The sequence below is a fragment of the Triticum urartu genome, chromosome 7A (assembly GCF_056163025.1).
Source record: "Triticum urartu cultivar PI428250 chromosome 7A, HENAU_Tu73, whole genome shotgun sequence".
Lineage (NCBI taxonomy): Eukaryota > Viridiplantae > Streptophyta > Magnoliopsida > Poales > Poaceae > Triticum > Triticum urartu.
In genome coordinates, this window is record NC_141879.1 from 653,814,600 (window position 1) to 653,831,063 (window position 16,464).

At 44.3% G+C, this 16,464-nt stretch overlaps 1 protein-coding gene across 1 annotated transcript; it reads left to right on the plus strand.

Moving 5' to 3' along the window:
* Nucleotides 1-611: 611 nt before the first annotated feature.
* On the plus strand, nucleotides 612-2,329 carry LOC125531935 (protein IN2-1 homolog B-like). Its single transcript, XM_087533679.1, has 6 exons — nucleotides 612-650; nucleotides 842-970; nucleotides 1,052-1,150; nucleotides 1,233-1,532; nucleotides 1,657-1,764; nucleotides 1,870-2,329. Exons 1-6 carry the CDS (start codon nucleotides 612-614, stop codon nucleotides 1,933-1,935), a joined length of 741 nt encoding a protein of 246 aa, XP_087389805.1. The 3' UTR covers nucleotides 1,936-2,329.
* Nucleotides 2,330-16,464: the final 14,135 nt, after the last annotated feature.

Genomic DNA, 16,464 nt, shown 5'->3' on the forward strand with positions numbered 1-16,464 from the left:
TTAAGTGGAGAATAAAGGGTAGCAGCTGCATTTTTTTTGGTAAACTCATTAACATTTCTTATTGTGAACTTCTTTAATTACACTTAAAAAAATGTGACCATAATTGTGCAATGATTTTTAATCACAGTTTTGATCAATTTCAAACAATTTTAATCACGGTTCGAAGCTTGTCATGTCCTGTAGATTTGGGGTTGCCAGGAGTGGCAGAGCTTCGGTTTTTTATTTTTTGTGATGCCCGTCCCAAGTCCCAACGCCCTTTGTTCAAAGCAGTCAGTGGCCAAATCCTCCTTGAAACCGTTGACATGGAAATGGAACAATTGCACATGGCTACAAAAAAATACGAAACCATCTTCGGACGTCTCTCCGGCTAGCCTCACGTCATCATTGTTATCACGAGCAGGCTCGAGGATCTTTATCAGAATGGAATAGTACTACTTGCAACGAGACTTGGAGACGGTCAACACCGAGATTGGTGGTACAGCAACGTAGGGAATCGACGTTAAAGATACTCTCTCCCCCTTGCATCCAACTGATCTTGTCTCTAGCTAGTCTCGTTCTTCCATCCCACCGCTGTTACATACCACTGCCAGTTGACCCGCACAGCACTCGCCATGGCCCTGAACCGCGTCACCATGGCCGCCCGTTCTGCCGTACCGGTCATGTAGGCGCACAATTTCATGCCTTTGTTCTCGATTGACTCTCTCGGCCTCCTAATGAATTCAGCATTCGCAGCTCCGCCGGAGAAGATCACCCCGCTGACCTGACCTCCGCCTCCTCCGAGCCCCCTCCCCTCTTACTAGCGGGAGTATTGTTTTTTCAGTTTAGAATGGTACCCTGATAAATTTTGAAGAATCTTCTTCCTTGGCATACGATTCCTGTCCAGGGCTTGCAGGACACGATCAAAATAGTCGCGCTAGATCTCGCAGACAGGCCAGCCTGGTATAAGGACAAAGTCTACACAGAGAACAAGGTAGTACTATGATTCTCTCAGATTTGCACTCTAATAATTTCTCTTCATGCCCACATCTCTGTATATATGTTGGACATACAGGTGCCTGCCCTGGAGCACAACAAGCAGGTGATAGGGGAGAGCTTGGATCTGCTCAAATACATCGACAACAATTTCGATGGCCCAGCATTGCTCCCTCATGTAAGAGACAAACACCCACGTTCAATCCCCGTATGGTTTTAGTGGAACTGAAGTTTGTGTTCGTGATATGGTAAACAACCAGGATTCTGCGAAGAAACAATTTGCCGAGGAACTGCTTGCGTACAGCGACAGTTTCAACGCCAGCGCCTTCTTCTCATGCCTACGCTCCAAGGGAGGTGTGACAGACGAAGCTGGTAAACAAATAGAACAGAACAGTGCTACTTACAACATGTTTGTTTGTTTGAGAAGTTCTACGTTTAAAGGCTGCATGCAGTCTGTGCTCACATTGCACCTTCTTTCATTAGTTACTGCTGTTGATAAAATAGAGGCTGCCCTGGGAAAGTTCAGCGATGGCCCTTTCTTCCTTGGCCAGTTCAGCTTGGTATGTGTATGTCACTCCATCAGGGGTTCCCTTTCCTCTGTTCATGGCCAAAGTTCAGAAAATATTTCAGAAGAATAATGTTTTTTGAAATACATGGTTTTGTTGTGATATATATTCTTTGTAGGTCGACATTGCATATGTGCCATTCATCGAAAGGCTTCAGATATCCTATTCTGGCATCAAGAACTACGATATCGTTGGGGGCAGACCCAACCTTGGCAGTTTCATCGAGGTATATTCTGGATAATGCTAGATGAGTTATAATTTACTTCATATATCCTACTCTGCGGTGTTATCAGTGGGTTAGCTAGTTATATGCCAATGTTGAATGTTGCAGGAAGCCAACAAGAGATCAACGCGTATACACAAACCAAACTGCACACACAAGTTTCGCTTCATATAATCAAAGAGAAGTTTGGAGTACGTTATCTTGCAATTTTTTAGCGTTGGATCATGCCATCTTCCAACCTCAACCACACATACACTTCGACTTTGACTTTTAGATTCCTTAATGATTGTGGTGGCCAAGGAACAACGACCAGGAAACAGCTTCAGAATTTTATGTAGCAGATGAATACACAGGAGTGTTTTCGCCTGTTGAATGTTGTGCCATGCTGTTAGAGAACAAATATATAAACACGATCGTACCGTAATCTTTCCTTGCCAGGTGTGCTTGTCATATCTGTCCATATCTGAAATTGCATATCACCAGTAGATTGTAATAGCGGTATTGTGTAAGCCCTATTGTTTGTCCATTGAGCTATAAAACCTGGAGCCTTGTGGTGTACAATCATAAGTTGTTTCCCCCGAAATTCTCTCTCCTACCAATATCTCTTTCATGGTATCAGATTGGATCTCATTCCTATAGAGCTTCCTCCGCTTCCTCTCTCGGCAGACACATTAGAAATTCTCACATGACGAGGACCCTGTCTTGGTTAGTGGTCCACAACATAGATCTTCATTGGTATACCTGGACATATCACTTCCAGTAGCAAATCATAGTTGGATAGTTTGGAAGTGTAATATTATCGAAAAGAGTGGTACATTTTTTTGAAAAGAAGGACGTATCCCTGGCCTCTGCATCTGGACGATGCATGCAGCCATTTTATTAATTATTCACAAAGTCCTGTAAGCCTGAAGCAATCATCTTGGCAACACCTGTCGCTACTCCTATCCCCGTGATGAAGGAGTGTCGAATGTCCGAGGCTAATACCAAACAGACATCGCAGCAACACCTAATATCTAATGTTGGATGCCCGTCCAAGCCTACCTGGACTGGGTTACACAACGGTCCGGCGCACTTTCAGTGGGCAGCACATGCGCATGCTGCAAGGGTCGTCGCCTCCTTCATCCATCGATCCATCCTCAGATCAGATACTGACGCATCGACCTTGCCAAGACTCTCTCCCATCGACGCCACCACGACACCAAACAGCGTTGTCCTCCTGCACGAGTCCATCGCCACCCATGGGATGCCGAGTCTCCATTGCAACAAGCCGCCGAGATCTGCCGCCATCGATGTGTAGGATGAAGCACCGCTCCACCACCTATCGACACCCAACCACCAATCTATCCACATATCCGTCCAGCCGATGAATGCCTCCAAATATGATGCCCCCACGCGGGTGACGACAAAAACTTCACCATCATCCGATCCAGGAGGCCCCTCAACGCCTCCAACGAAGGCTACGACACCCACGGGTGCCGCCGTTAGTGGTAGCCTCCTCTAGATCTGAGGTTTCCCCCAGAAACAATGGAGCGAGGGATGCCCCCACCATCGCCTCCAACAAGGAAAACGACACCCACGGGCGCCACCGACGATGGTGGCATCCTCACCCACTTCAGCAGCTAGTCCACCCTCTTCTCCTCCACTTGATCCACCGTTGGGAAGCCACCGCGAGGCAACACCCACCGAGCAGATCCCTTTGGACCGACGATGAAGACAGCCAAATGTAGAGTAGGCCAAATCACTGCGTGACCGGCACCATGGCCGCACACACGTCGCCCCGAGGCGCCCGCTCAAGATCCACCGTCACAACCATGCCTCCAAGCGACGACAGAGGGACGCCCCGCCGCTGCCATCAACCCCACGCACAGGTTATGCCCAGCCGAGATACGTCGGCGGGAGGGGAGGCGGAGAGGAGGGGGTGGGAGGCAGAGGGGAGGGGTGGCGGACGGTTGGGGAGGCGGACAGGAGGGGACCGGGAGGTGAGGCGGAGTGTGATACATAAGCAATTACCATAGAGAAGGAAACATTTGACCATCTAAAACTGTAATCAAATAGATCATCGGAACCTATGTAAACATATCACAAATGGTAGATCTTCATATAATTTGGAGAAAAGTATATTTTTCATCCCTTAATTCTTGACGAAGTCTAGATTTAGTCCCCCGACTATAAAACCAGACAACCTGCACCTTCAACTCTAAAAACCGGACAAGCTAAGTCCCTCTCATGATTGCAAGTGGTTTCACGATGACGAGGCATGGTTTTGACCGGGTCGGCATCCACGTGGCAATCCAATGGCATCTCGCTGGCGCAGGAGCTCATGCCGGTGGCCGACGACGCCCTCAAGACCACATGCACATCCGATGGCATCCACTCGCCCACTCCCGGCGCTCCTTCCGTGAGCTATCGCGCTCACCCCAGCTGACAGACATGGCCGAGAGGATTGCGGTGCCACCGTGGCTAGCTCAGTGGCAGAGACGAAAAAGCTCGAGGGTGGCACAGTAGCCGACATGACGGCGTCCTCCGAGTTTGGCAAGCTGTTCGGGAGCATGCCATCAGGCGCTGCTCCGCGCCCATCTCTGCGTTGGGAACCCAGCCTCCAAGCTCGTCATGCCCAACCGTCCTCGGCCCTACTGGCCGTGCCGATGCGTGTACATGCTTGATGGCCGGGTTATCCTGATGGGTGATGGCCGGAAGAGTACCATGGCCCACGCGACTGGCATACACAACACATGTTACGATACTTAGCGTGAGTGTTGCGTGTTCTTTTCTTCGTTCTTTGTACCTAAAAGCCTGGCCTCGTGTCACTTTGGACCGGTCAAAACCACGGCGAGTCAGCCTAGATATTGCTTGAGGGACAAAAGTAGTGTCGTTTCAAGAGTTGGGATACCGCTCCTGGGACAAAATTAGTCTCGTTCAAGAGTTGGGATACCGCTCAAGGGACAAAAACAGTCTGGTTTTAAGTGTTGGCGTGTAAGTTTTCCGGTTTCGTAGTTACGGGACCAAATCAAGACTTCCAAGACTTGAGGGATGAAAAGTATACTTTTCTCTATAATTTATTAAGTTGTCTTTCCACTCAAAAGAAGTATATGTAAGAGAATTACCATGTGGTTAGACATTAGAGGGAGGGAAACGAAGGATGGCTTGTATTAATAAGATAAGAAAGGAAAGAAGATGTTAGGCAAATATAGATGGATAGTTAGTTCATACTTAAAGAATAAGACCCTAAGGCAAGTAAAAATTGATGTGGTTGCCGAGATAGATTAGTAATGTTTACTTGGCAATATTAGGGCTTGGCCTTAGCCGTAGGGACAAATCAAAGTACAAAATTGAATCGTCTAGGACGATGCCTCCATCCCATGAATAGTTTGAGAGCAGGAGGATGAAACACCTACTCCTCCTCACCGCTCCCACGTCACCCCGCATGCGACCGAGAGGGAATCCTAGCCTTTGTTGGTGGGGTCCCCCCTCCTTCTCCTCCTTTCCCTAGCCATCGCAGGAGGGCACAGGCAGGCGAAACTTGGTTGGCGCTGCAGTACGCAACGACGGCATGACTTGCGGCATTCGGGGCTGCACACTTGAGCGCTGGATGTGGTGGCGGTTCGGTCGGATAGCCATGCGAGCAGTCCGGACTGGGGGAGGGGGGGGGGGGGGGGGGGGGGGGGGGAGAGGGCCTCTGCCATGGCCGTCTTGGTTGGTGGAGGTGGCACCTAAGTGGTGGTGTTGTGACCCTCTCTCTCCACTACTCATGGGTGCCTAGTGCGGTGACTAGTGGCGAGCTTGTGGTCAGCCGGTGGTGGCAGGGGTGCTCCAGGGAAGGGGGAAAGGGGCCTCCCGACCCTGCCGTCGGGTGTCATGGTGGACTTATTACTTGGTGTGCGTCTTGGTTGGCAGCCTCCGACGGTCGTTCCCTGCCGAGGTCTAGCTGGCTCAACCCTGCATCAAGGGGCTTATTTTGGGGTGGAAGGAGAGGCCTTCTACCCGTTTTTACTCGGTTGTGTCTAAGAACCGCGGCGACCGTTTTGGGTGGTCTTGGTTGCCGGGGTGACGTCCTCGGTGGTGGGAGCAACAATGCTCGTGGGCGGAGCTCACAGATCGGGTGATTGGTGCTTGGTGGTGGGTACGACAGATCGACCCGCGGCAAAACAAAATAGGTTAGCTAAGTTTCCTCACTCCCTACAACTAGGAAGACATGTTTGGTTGGTGCAATCACATGTCCCCTTTGGTATTCCTGTCCACCTGGAGTTTGATTAGTAAATCTTGGTGATACCAAAAAAACTGCCTCGATCGGGCAGGAAAGTATAGACCCTACGAGGATCGATTGCACGTTGCAGAACAAGATCGAACTTCTTACACCCTCCTCGATGATGGCAGGAGACGCCGCATCCGAGATCAAGCTGGAGCAGGTCATGGCCGCCATCGGAGATCGCACCCAGAAGATGGACATTCTAGCCAGTAGCCACGCAGTTTGTCGCTGGGCCACACCCTATTCCCGAGCAGCACTTGACGTGCGTGCCTGCGCAACCTCCAGGCTGCGATCTCCGCCGAGATCGACGACCTCACTGTCATCCTCCACGGCGTCTGCTGAGGAGACCTCGCGTTCATAGAGCAGATCCCGCCGGCCCGGTTGGATAAGCTCCTCGGCGCCAGGAAGGATCGAGTCGCCAGGCTCGGCGGCGTCCCGCTTGAAAGAAGGCTGGACATGGAAGCGTGGGCGCTCGCGTTCTCTCTCATGTTGAGGAAGCCTACGCCCGCCTTCTCTGCCAGCGTTGTCACAGCGGCTCCCGACGCTTCGCTGTCTGCCAGCGGTCAAGCGGTGGCGGCTGCCTCCGAGGAGTTGGCGAGGTTACAAATCTGACGACCCAATGAGTTTCCCCAAGAGCAATGGACGGCTAGGATTCAGTCTTATCTTGCCCCTTCCAAGGGTTACACACCTATGCTCTAACCTTAGACGCTGTAATTTACTCTTAGTTTGTGTTGCCTTCGTTGCTCTACTACAAATAAAAGGGTAATTAATGCCAAAATATAATCTTTGCATGAGCAAAATCTTTTCTTTGACAATCAGGAGCTTTATTATTTAAGAGGTAGAATTACTATAATCATGTAAACATATGGGTTAAAAACATATAGAAATATAATTCATCCAGAGGCAGCGCCTTCTATGATCACTAGCTTTGCTTGCAAAGATGCACCAGTTGATTGGCCTCCCGCTTCCTATGTTAATAATTAAAAAGTAATTTTTTTTCAAGAATGACCAGGGGAGGGGGAGCAAGTTCCCCCGACCGCTTGCTGATTCAACCGAGAGACACATAGCGGGAAGGAGAGGTGTTCGACAATGAGAAGTTTGTGTCCCAGGAAGACACAATGCCATCCAACGAATCAGAAGCATTAATATGCGAGAAGGAAGGGGAAATATTTAGTTTGCACGATACAATAGTAGTACCTCTTTGTGAGTAATCTAATGGACATCTCACACACTCTAGAATGCACTTTTTTTGTTTCAACATACATGGAAAACTATATATGATTTAGAAACATTTGTTGAGATTTTTACTTCGGTATGTATAACATCTTACAAGATTTAAAAGTGAAAATATACAAGACATATAAATAAATATAAGTACTACAAAATTAACTCATAGAATTAGGATCATGTTCTTTTGAAATCACTTAGAAATGTGGCAATCCAATTAAATAGAGTTCTTAAGTAATCTAACACTAAAATTTAAGGAAAAAGCCTAATATTGTGGGGAAATGTGTTCTCAATTTAGTATCTAAGAACATTGTATTTTCATCTTTATCAACTCAACTACAAGAATAATTAAAAAATATCAATTGAAAAAAAATAAAAAATTTCATTGGAAACTAATTAAAGGCTAATTATTGTGTTGAATAAACTTGGATGATTTGTTACAAGCCAAGCCATTAAGCAGCGCCCTTATAAGATTGATTTGTAGGGTTAATCCTCTTCAAATACCTCTCAATCCTATTCAAATCCATCTTAACCGAATAAGCATTCAAGGATGCAAGTTGACCATCGTGGATCCTTGGTTCAAAGGTAGGCATGTTGTTTTTCAGACTTTTGATGGGTTTTCTGTAAAAGAGAAGAGAAATTCTTTGTTCAAGAAAGATTCGACTTGGTTTTTGGACTATTTTTTTAAGTCTTCCTATTATTGTTCTTCTTTTTCAGATTAGTCGGGAAAAAACAAGTACCTGCAGTAATGATTTAATCTCCTTGTCATTTTATAGCCAATCCCTACCTCAATGCGATACTTTGCTTATCAAACAACTTATGATAACTCGAGATCCATGAACAAATCACTTGAAGGAGTGCGAGCCCGCGCCCATCAACAGCCTGGTCGTCCCATCGCTCTGCCTATAATAAGAGCTAGTATAATAGAGTGACGTAAGTGGGCTGTAAGGAATTAATAATATATTCTTGCTTACTTGAAAGAGAGAGAAGAAGAGAGAGAAGAGAAGCGAGCTGTAGACTTACAGCCGGCTGTAGCATGAGCTCCAAGAAGCATTGTGAGGGTGGAACATGGACCATATGTTGGTAAAGTGGTACTTTCTTATAGCTAACTATTATAAATATTGGCTATTACATTGGCTATGGATGACATGGCAACATACTATAGCCAGCAGCTGGCTATATTATTAATCATGCTTTAAGCAGCCGCAGAAACCTCTGCGCCGGTTTCTCCTTACGCTGAACCCTAGGCCGGGTTATTAATCATGCTCTAAGTATCCTTTTATGCTATCCAGAAATTCTATATCATTTCCAATCAATAATATGTCATCCACATATAATATCCAGAAATGATACAGAGCTCCCACTCACTTTCTTGTAAATATAGGCTTCACCATAAGTCCGTATAAAACCATATACTTTGATCACCTCATCAAAGCGTATATTCCAACTCCGAGATGCTTGCACCAGTCCATAGATGGATCACTAGAGCTTGCACACTTTGTTAGCACCTTTAGGATCGACAAAACCTTCTGGTTGCATCATATACAACTCTTCCTTAAGAAATTCATTAAGGAATGCAGTTTTGACATCCATTTGCCAGATTTCATAATTATAAAATGCGGCAATTGCTAACATGATTCAGACTGACTTAAGTATCGCTATGGGTGAGAAGTTTTCATTGTAGTCAACCCCTTGAACTTGTCGAAAACCTTTTGCGACAAGTCGACACTACCAGGGAAAACCCTAGTAGTAGCGCGGGTTTTCATGCTATCAGCAGCGCGGGTAGCCGCGCTACTACTACGGCGCTACAGCTAACAGTTAGTAGTAGCGCGGAAGGAACCCGCGCTACTACTATTGAATATATCAGTAGCGCTTTTATTGGACGCGCTACTATTAAATAGCTGTAGCGCTTTTCTATACCCGCGCTACTGCTATATCTTTCACAATTTTCCCTGCTTCCTGCCCCGTTTCACGTTTCAGTTTATAGTTTATAAACTGCAGCTTCACATGTACCAGATAACAATCTCATTAACAACAATACCATATAGTCATACAGTAGTCATACAATAGCATAAAGCATTATAGGTACTCATACAGTCAACATGCATCCTCACATGAATATAGCATATATGATAAGCAGTACTAGCTAGGTAGTCTAACAGCCACACATATATAGCAGTTCTACTAGGTATATATAGTCTATGTGGTTCTAGATGATATCAACGACGATCATCATCCTCAAGCCTGGGCGGTGGGTGTTCCTGATAGTAATTAGGATGGCCTGTCCAACATGAAGATTCTTGCCAACGAGGAATCTCTTCCACCCAACCGAGTTTAAGTGTGTGCGACTATCCATGTCCATGCGGTAAGTACAGGTGGTGACGGAGCCCCTTGCGGTAAGGCATAGTCTAGCTGAGCCTTCTTCGTCAGGCTCGATACCACAACTCACAGATAAGCTCTTTGGCAATTTCTGAATAATAAAAACTTATCAATTAATAAATAGCCTCGCACATACTCTTGCAAATATATTTCTATTAAGTACAGATTGCTACACTATCAAAAGACACAGTACTACACATTTGTACTAAACATGAATTCTACTAATAGGTATATATGGATTATCTACACTATTAATAGTTCCTTCGATTCTACACTAATAAGCATGTGATCGGACTCTACACTAAAGCATATCATCGACTAGATTCCACACATCATATCATTGGACTCTACACTAAGCATATCATCGGATAATTTGCATTTGTAACTATAACATACCATATCATGCCGGTCGACCATTGTACTTGTCAGGCGGGTCACGAATGGCACCCCGACAAAGTCATCACGTGGTGGAATTATGTCCCATAGGTTGCACACCTCCTCCTCGCTCAGCCTCATTCTTTGAGCTACAAAGGCTTCATGAAGTGGGTCGTCATCATCTTCATCATCTTCGTTATCTTCATCATCTTCCACCAGGTTGATATAAATGACAGCTAGCTTTGGTCTTTCTACTCTGAAGGAGAAGCTGATCAACTCACCACTAGTAAGACGCATGCGGGCGAGGAAACGGGCCCATCCATCTCCTCCAATCTGCGACATATTGCGTCCTTTCTCGACCTCCATAGTGTACGGCCCCCTAGGAGCCTCAAATGTCACCGTGTCTCCTGTCAGCTTTTTGAATTTCAACCTCACATTGCATGGGACGATCTGTGTACAGAAAGCAAAATGACAAAATGCATTAATGCCAACACTAAAAACAAAATAGTTGTTACATTTCATATTTTTTTTACCGCCGCATGACGAAAACTCGGCTGGAAGTAGATGTCGAATAGCTTGCCAGTTGCAAGGCTACTGGCGCACATTGACTTGCACAGTCGACGTGGTGGTGGTGGTGGTCGCCCCATTTTCCTAACGCAATATGAGCAAAGAAAACAATAACTTAGCATGGGATGATCATCAAGCTCAACATGCAAACCAAGATAGCAAACTAGCATCGACTATTCTAAACCCTAGAAACTATCCTATATCAAAGTGTTATATATGACCAGAGGCTTATATCAACTAAAAATTATCAACTATCTCTAAAATTTTACTAATGGTCAATCATATCAACTAAAAACTATCAACTATCATATCTCTCTCTCTTTCTCTCTATCTCCCTCTCTCTAAATGTTGCATATCAACTAGCCTACTAAATCAACTAAATTAAAATGTTCTAAATCAACTAGCCTACTAAATCAAATAAATCAACTAGCCTACTAAATCAACTAAATCAACAAGCCTACTAAATCAACTAAATCAAAATGTTCTAAATCAACTAGCCTACTAAATCAACTAGCCTACTAAATCAACTAAATCAAAATGTTCTAAATCAACTAAATCAACTAGCCTACTAAATCAACTAAATCAACTAGCTTACTAAATCAACTAGCCTACTAAATCAACTAAATCAACTAGCCTACTAAATCAACTAAATCAAAATGTTCTAAATGAACTAAATTAACTAGCCTACTAAATCAACTAAATCAACTAGCCTACTAAATCAACTAGCCTACTAAATCAACTAGCCTACTAAATCAACTAAATCAACTAGCCTACTAAATCAACTAAATCAAAATGTTCTAAATCAACTAAATCAACTAGCCTACTAAATCAACTAAATCAAAATGTTCTAAATAAACTAGCCTACTAAATCAACTAAATCAAAATGTTCTAAATCAACTAAATCAACTAGCCTACTAAATCAACTACATCATATCAACTAAATAAAAATGTTGCATATGAACTAGCCTACTAGATCTAGCTAGGGCAGCCCTTGGGGGGTGCTGACGAGGAGGGGGGATGGCATGCTGACCTCGGTGGGGGGTGCTGACTAAGGGAAGGCCGGTGACTTTCCTACGAGAGGGGGCGACGACAGCGGCCAGCGAGGGGATCGGGGGCGGTCGGCCAAAGGCGCCCGGCCAGAGCTCGCGGGCAGCGACAGAGTGGGCGGCGAGAGGGTGGAGGAGCAGCGGAGGGGGCGAGAGGGGGAGGAGCATTACCTGCGGCGGCAGTGGCGGTGGCGTGCGGTGGCGGAGGAGAAACCCTAACCGCAGCTGCCGGCGTCGGGCGGAGGGGGACGATTGAGAGATGAGTGCGCGCGGGGGGCCGCCCCACGTGTTTTCTTTTGTTGTAGCAGTAGCGCGGGAACAGGGAGCACGCTACTGCTAAGCCAAATATCAGTAGCGCTTTGTCCTGAAAAAACGCTACTGATAAGGCTAATCATGTAAAAACATCAAAAATATACATTGGTCATCATTGATCTTTTTGTGTAGAATCTAAATAGTCAACATGAATCCTCACCATACATGTATAGGCACAGGTGAATATTCATATTATAGTCACAAATCCTACACATAGAGTTCAATGAAGACCAAGTGCTCGTGATAGTTTGAGAAGTAACATATTTAAGCTGGTAAACACCCTGTTCGCTTAGCAGTATGCTACAGGGCTATTAGTAGTGCAGTCGACTGAAGCGTGCTACTGTTAATTAGCAGTAGTGTTTGTTTTTAAAGAACGCTGCTGGTAAAATTCTATGTATAAGGTTTTCCCTAGTAGTGTGAGTTTTGTAGATGGTGACATTACCATCAGCATCTGTCTTCTCCTTCTTGAAGATCCATTTATTCTGAATCACTTGCCGATAATCAGGTAAATCCATCAAAGTCCACACTTTGTTCTCATACATGGATCCTATGTCATATTTCATGGCCTCAAGCCATTATCTGGGCTCATCATGGCTTCTTCATAGTTCGTAGGTTCATCATGGTCTAGTAACATGACTTTCAGGATAGGATTATCGTACCACTCTAGTATGGAACATGCTCTTCGACCTACGAGGTCCAGTAGTAACTTGATCTGAAGTTTAATGATTATCACCATTAACTTCCTGTGTAGTTGGTGTAGGCATCACGGGAACAGATTTCTCTAATGTGATATTTTCCAATTCGAGAGAAGGTACGATTACCTCATCAAGTTCAACTTTCCTCCCACTCACTTCTTTTGAGAGAAACTCCTTCTCTAGAAAGGTTCCATTCTTGGCAACAAAGATCTTGCCTTCGGATCTGTGGTAGAAGGTGTACCCAATTATTTCCTTAGGGTATCCTATGAAGACGCACTTCTATGATTTTTGTTCGAGCTTATCAGGATGAAGCCTTTTGACATAAGCGTCGCACCCCGAAACTTTTAAGAAACGACAACTTAGGTTTGTTGCCAAACGATAGTTCATACGGTGTCATCTCAACGAATTTAGACGCTACCCTATTTAACGTGAATGCGGCTGTCTCTAATGCATAACCCCCAAACGGTAATGGTAAATCAGTAAGAGACATCATAGAACGCACCATATCCAATAAAGTACGGTTTACGATGTTCGGACACACCATTACGCTGTGGTGTTCCTGGTGGCGTGAGTTGTGAAACAACTCCATATTGTTTTAAATGAAGGCCAAACTCGTAACTCAAATATTCGCCTCTGCAATCAGATCGTAGAAACTTTATTTTCTTGTTACGATGATTCTCCACTTCACTCTGAAATTCTTTGAACTTTTCAAATGTTTCATACTTTTGTTTCATCAAGTAGATATACCCGCCATGAGCTTCAACACTCATCGGACTGCATACATCGGTATGTATTATTTCCAATAAGTCACTAGCTCGATCCATTTATTCGTAGAACGGAGTTTTAGTTATTCATCTTGCCCATAAGGCACGATTAGCAAGTATCAAATGATTCATAATCAAGTGATTCCAAAAGTCCATCCACATGGAGTTTCTTCATGTGCTTTACACTAATATGACCTAAACGGCAGTGCCACAAGTATGTTGCACTATCATCATCAACTTTGTATCTTTTGGCATCAATATTTTAAATATGTGTATCACTACGATCGAGATTCAATAAACCATTTATATTGGGTGTTTGACCATACAAGGTTTTATTCATGTAAACAGAACAAGAATTATTCTCTAACTTAAATGAATAACCGTATTACAATAAACACGATCAAATCATATTCATGCTCAATGCAAACACCAAATAATATTTATTTAGGTTCAACACTAATCCCGGAGGTAGAGGAGTGTACGATGGTGATCGTATCAACCTTGGAATCATTTCCAACACAAATCATCACCTCAACCTTAACTAGTCTTTTTTTTCTGCAACTCCTGTTTCGAGTTACTAATATTAGCAACTGAACCAGTATCAAACACCCAGGGGCTACTATCAATACTAGTAAGGTACACATCAATAAAATGTATATCAAATATACCTTTGTTCACTTGGCCATCATTCTCATCCGCCAAGTATCTGGGCAGTTCCGCTTCTTGTGACCATTCCTTTGCAGTAGAAGCACTCAGTTTCAGGCTTAGGTCCAGCTTTGGGCTTCTTCATGGGAGTGACAAATTGCTTGCCATTCTTCTTGAAGTTCCATTTCTTTCCTTTTCCCTTTTGCTTGAAACTAGTGGTCATCAACACTTGACGCTCTTTCTTGATTTCTACTTTCGCCAATTTCAGCATTCCGAAGAGCTCGGGAATCATTTTCGTCATCTCTTGCATATTATAGTTCATCACGATTTTCTAGTAGCTTGGTTATAGTGACTAGAGAACTCTGTCAATCACTATCTTATCTGGAAGATTAACTCCCACATGATTCAAGTGATTGTAGTACCCAGACATTCTGAGCACATGCTCACTAGCTGAGCTATTCTCCTCCATCTTGTAGGAAAAGTAGTTGTCAGAGGTCTCATACCTCTCAACATGGGCATGAGTCTGAAATACCAATTTCTGCTCTTGGAACATCTCATATGCTCGTTGGCATTTAAAATGTTTTGAACTCCTGGTTCTAAGCCGCAAAGCATGGTGCACTAAACTATTAAGTAGTCATCATATCAAGCTTGCCAAACGTTCATAACGTCTGCATCTACTCCTGCAATAGGTCTGACACTTAGCGGTGCATCAAGGACATAATTCTTTTGTGCAACAATGAGGATAATTCTCAGATCACGGACCCAGTCCGAAACGTTGCTACTATCATCTTTCAACTTAGTTTTCACTAGGAACATATCAAAAAAAATAGGAGCTATATCGCGAGCTATTGATCTACAACATAGATATGCAAAACTATCAAGACTATGTTCATGATAAATTAAGTTCTATTAATCAAATTACTAATGAACTCCCACTGAAATAGACATGCCTCAAGTCATCTAAGTGATACGTGATCCAAATCAACTAACCCATGTCCGATCATCACGTGAGATGGGGTAGTCATCAATAGTGAACATCTCTATGTTGATCATATCTACTATAGGATTCACGTTCGACCTTTCGGTCTCCAGTGTTCCAAGGCCATATATGTCTGTACATGCTAGGCTCGTCAAGTTTAATGCAAGTATTCCGCATGTGTAAACCTGTCTTACACCCTTTGTATGTGAACGTAGAGTCTATCACACCTGATCATCACGTGGTGTCTCGAAACAAAGAATTGTAGCAACGGTGCATACTCAGGGAGAACACTTTTACCTTGAAATTTAGTGAAGTGATCATCTTATAATGCTACCGTCGTTCTAAGCAAAATAATATGCATATAGGATAAATATCACATGCAATCAAAATATGTGAGATGATATGGCCATCATCATCTTGTGCTTTTGATCTCCATCTCCAAAACATCGTCATGATCTCCATCTTTACCAGCTCGACACCTTGATCTCCATCGTAGCGTCATGGTCGTCTCGCTAACTATTGCTTCTAGAACTATTGCTAACGCATAGTGATAAAGTAAAGCAATTACATGGCCTTTGCATTTCATACAATAAAGAGACAACCATAAGGCTCCTGCCGGTTGTCAGATGTCTTACAAAACATGATCATCTCATACAGTAATGTTTATCACAGCATGTCTTGACCATATCACAGCACAACATGCCCTGCAAAAACAAGTTAGACGTCCTCTAATTTGTTGTTGCAAGTTTTACGTGGCTGCTATGGGCTTCTAGAAAGAATCGTTCTTACCTACGCATAAACCCACAATGGTGTTTTGTCAAGTTTGTTGTTTTAACCTTCTTCAAGGACCGGCCACAGTCAAATTCGATTCAACTAAAGTAGGAGAAACAGGCACCCGCCAGCCACCTTTATGCTAAACTAGTTGCATGTTAGTCGGTGGAACCAGTCTCATGTGCGTGGACATGTAAGGTTGGTCCGGACCGCTTCATCCCACAATACCGCCGAATCAAAATAAGACGTTGGTGGTAAGAAGTTTGACTATCCTCGCCCACAACTCTCTGTGTTCTACTCGTGCATATCGTCTACGCATAGACCTGGCTTGTGATGCCACTGTTGGGAAACGTTGCATGGAAAACAAAAAATTTCAATGCACACGCAAGATCTATCCATGGAGATGCATAGCAACGAGAGGTGAGAGTGTGTCTACGTACCCTCATAGACCGTAAGTGGAAGCGTCTAACAATGCGGTTGATGTAGTCGTACTCTTTGCAATCCGACCATGATCCAACTGATATAGTGTCGAACGGACGACACCTCCGAGTTTAGCACATGATAGGAGAACTAGATGGGATTAGAACCAACACGACAGTGTAGTGGTGATGATAGTGGTGGAGTACCGACAGCGCTTCGCTAAGCATCGCCGAGACGAGGTGGTGGAACTACGGAGTAACGGGAGAGAGAGAGGGGT

Coding starts and splice junctions, on each gene's coding strand:
- LOC125531935 (XM_087533679.1), top strand. CDS start 612: ATGGCCCTGAACCGCGTCACCATGGCCGCCCGTTCTGCC. Junction 651..841: donor CCATGGCCGCCCGTTCTGCC/GTACCGGTCATG, acceptor GTACCCTGATAA/ATTTTGAAGAATCTTCTTCC. Junction 971..1,051: donor AAGTCTACACAGAGAACAAG/GTAGTACTATGA, acceptor TTGGACATACAG/GTGCCTGCCCTGGAGCACAA.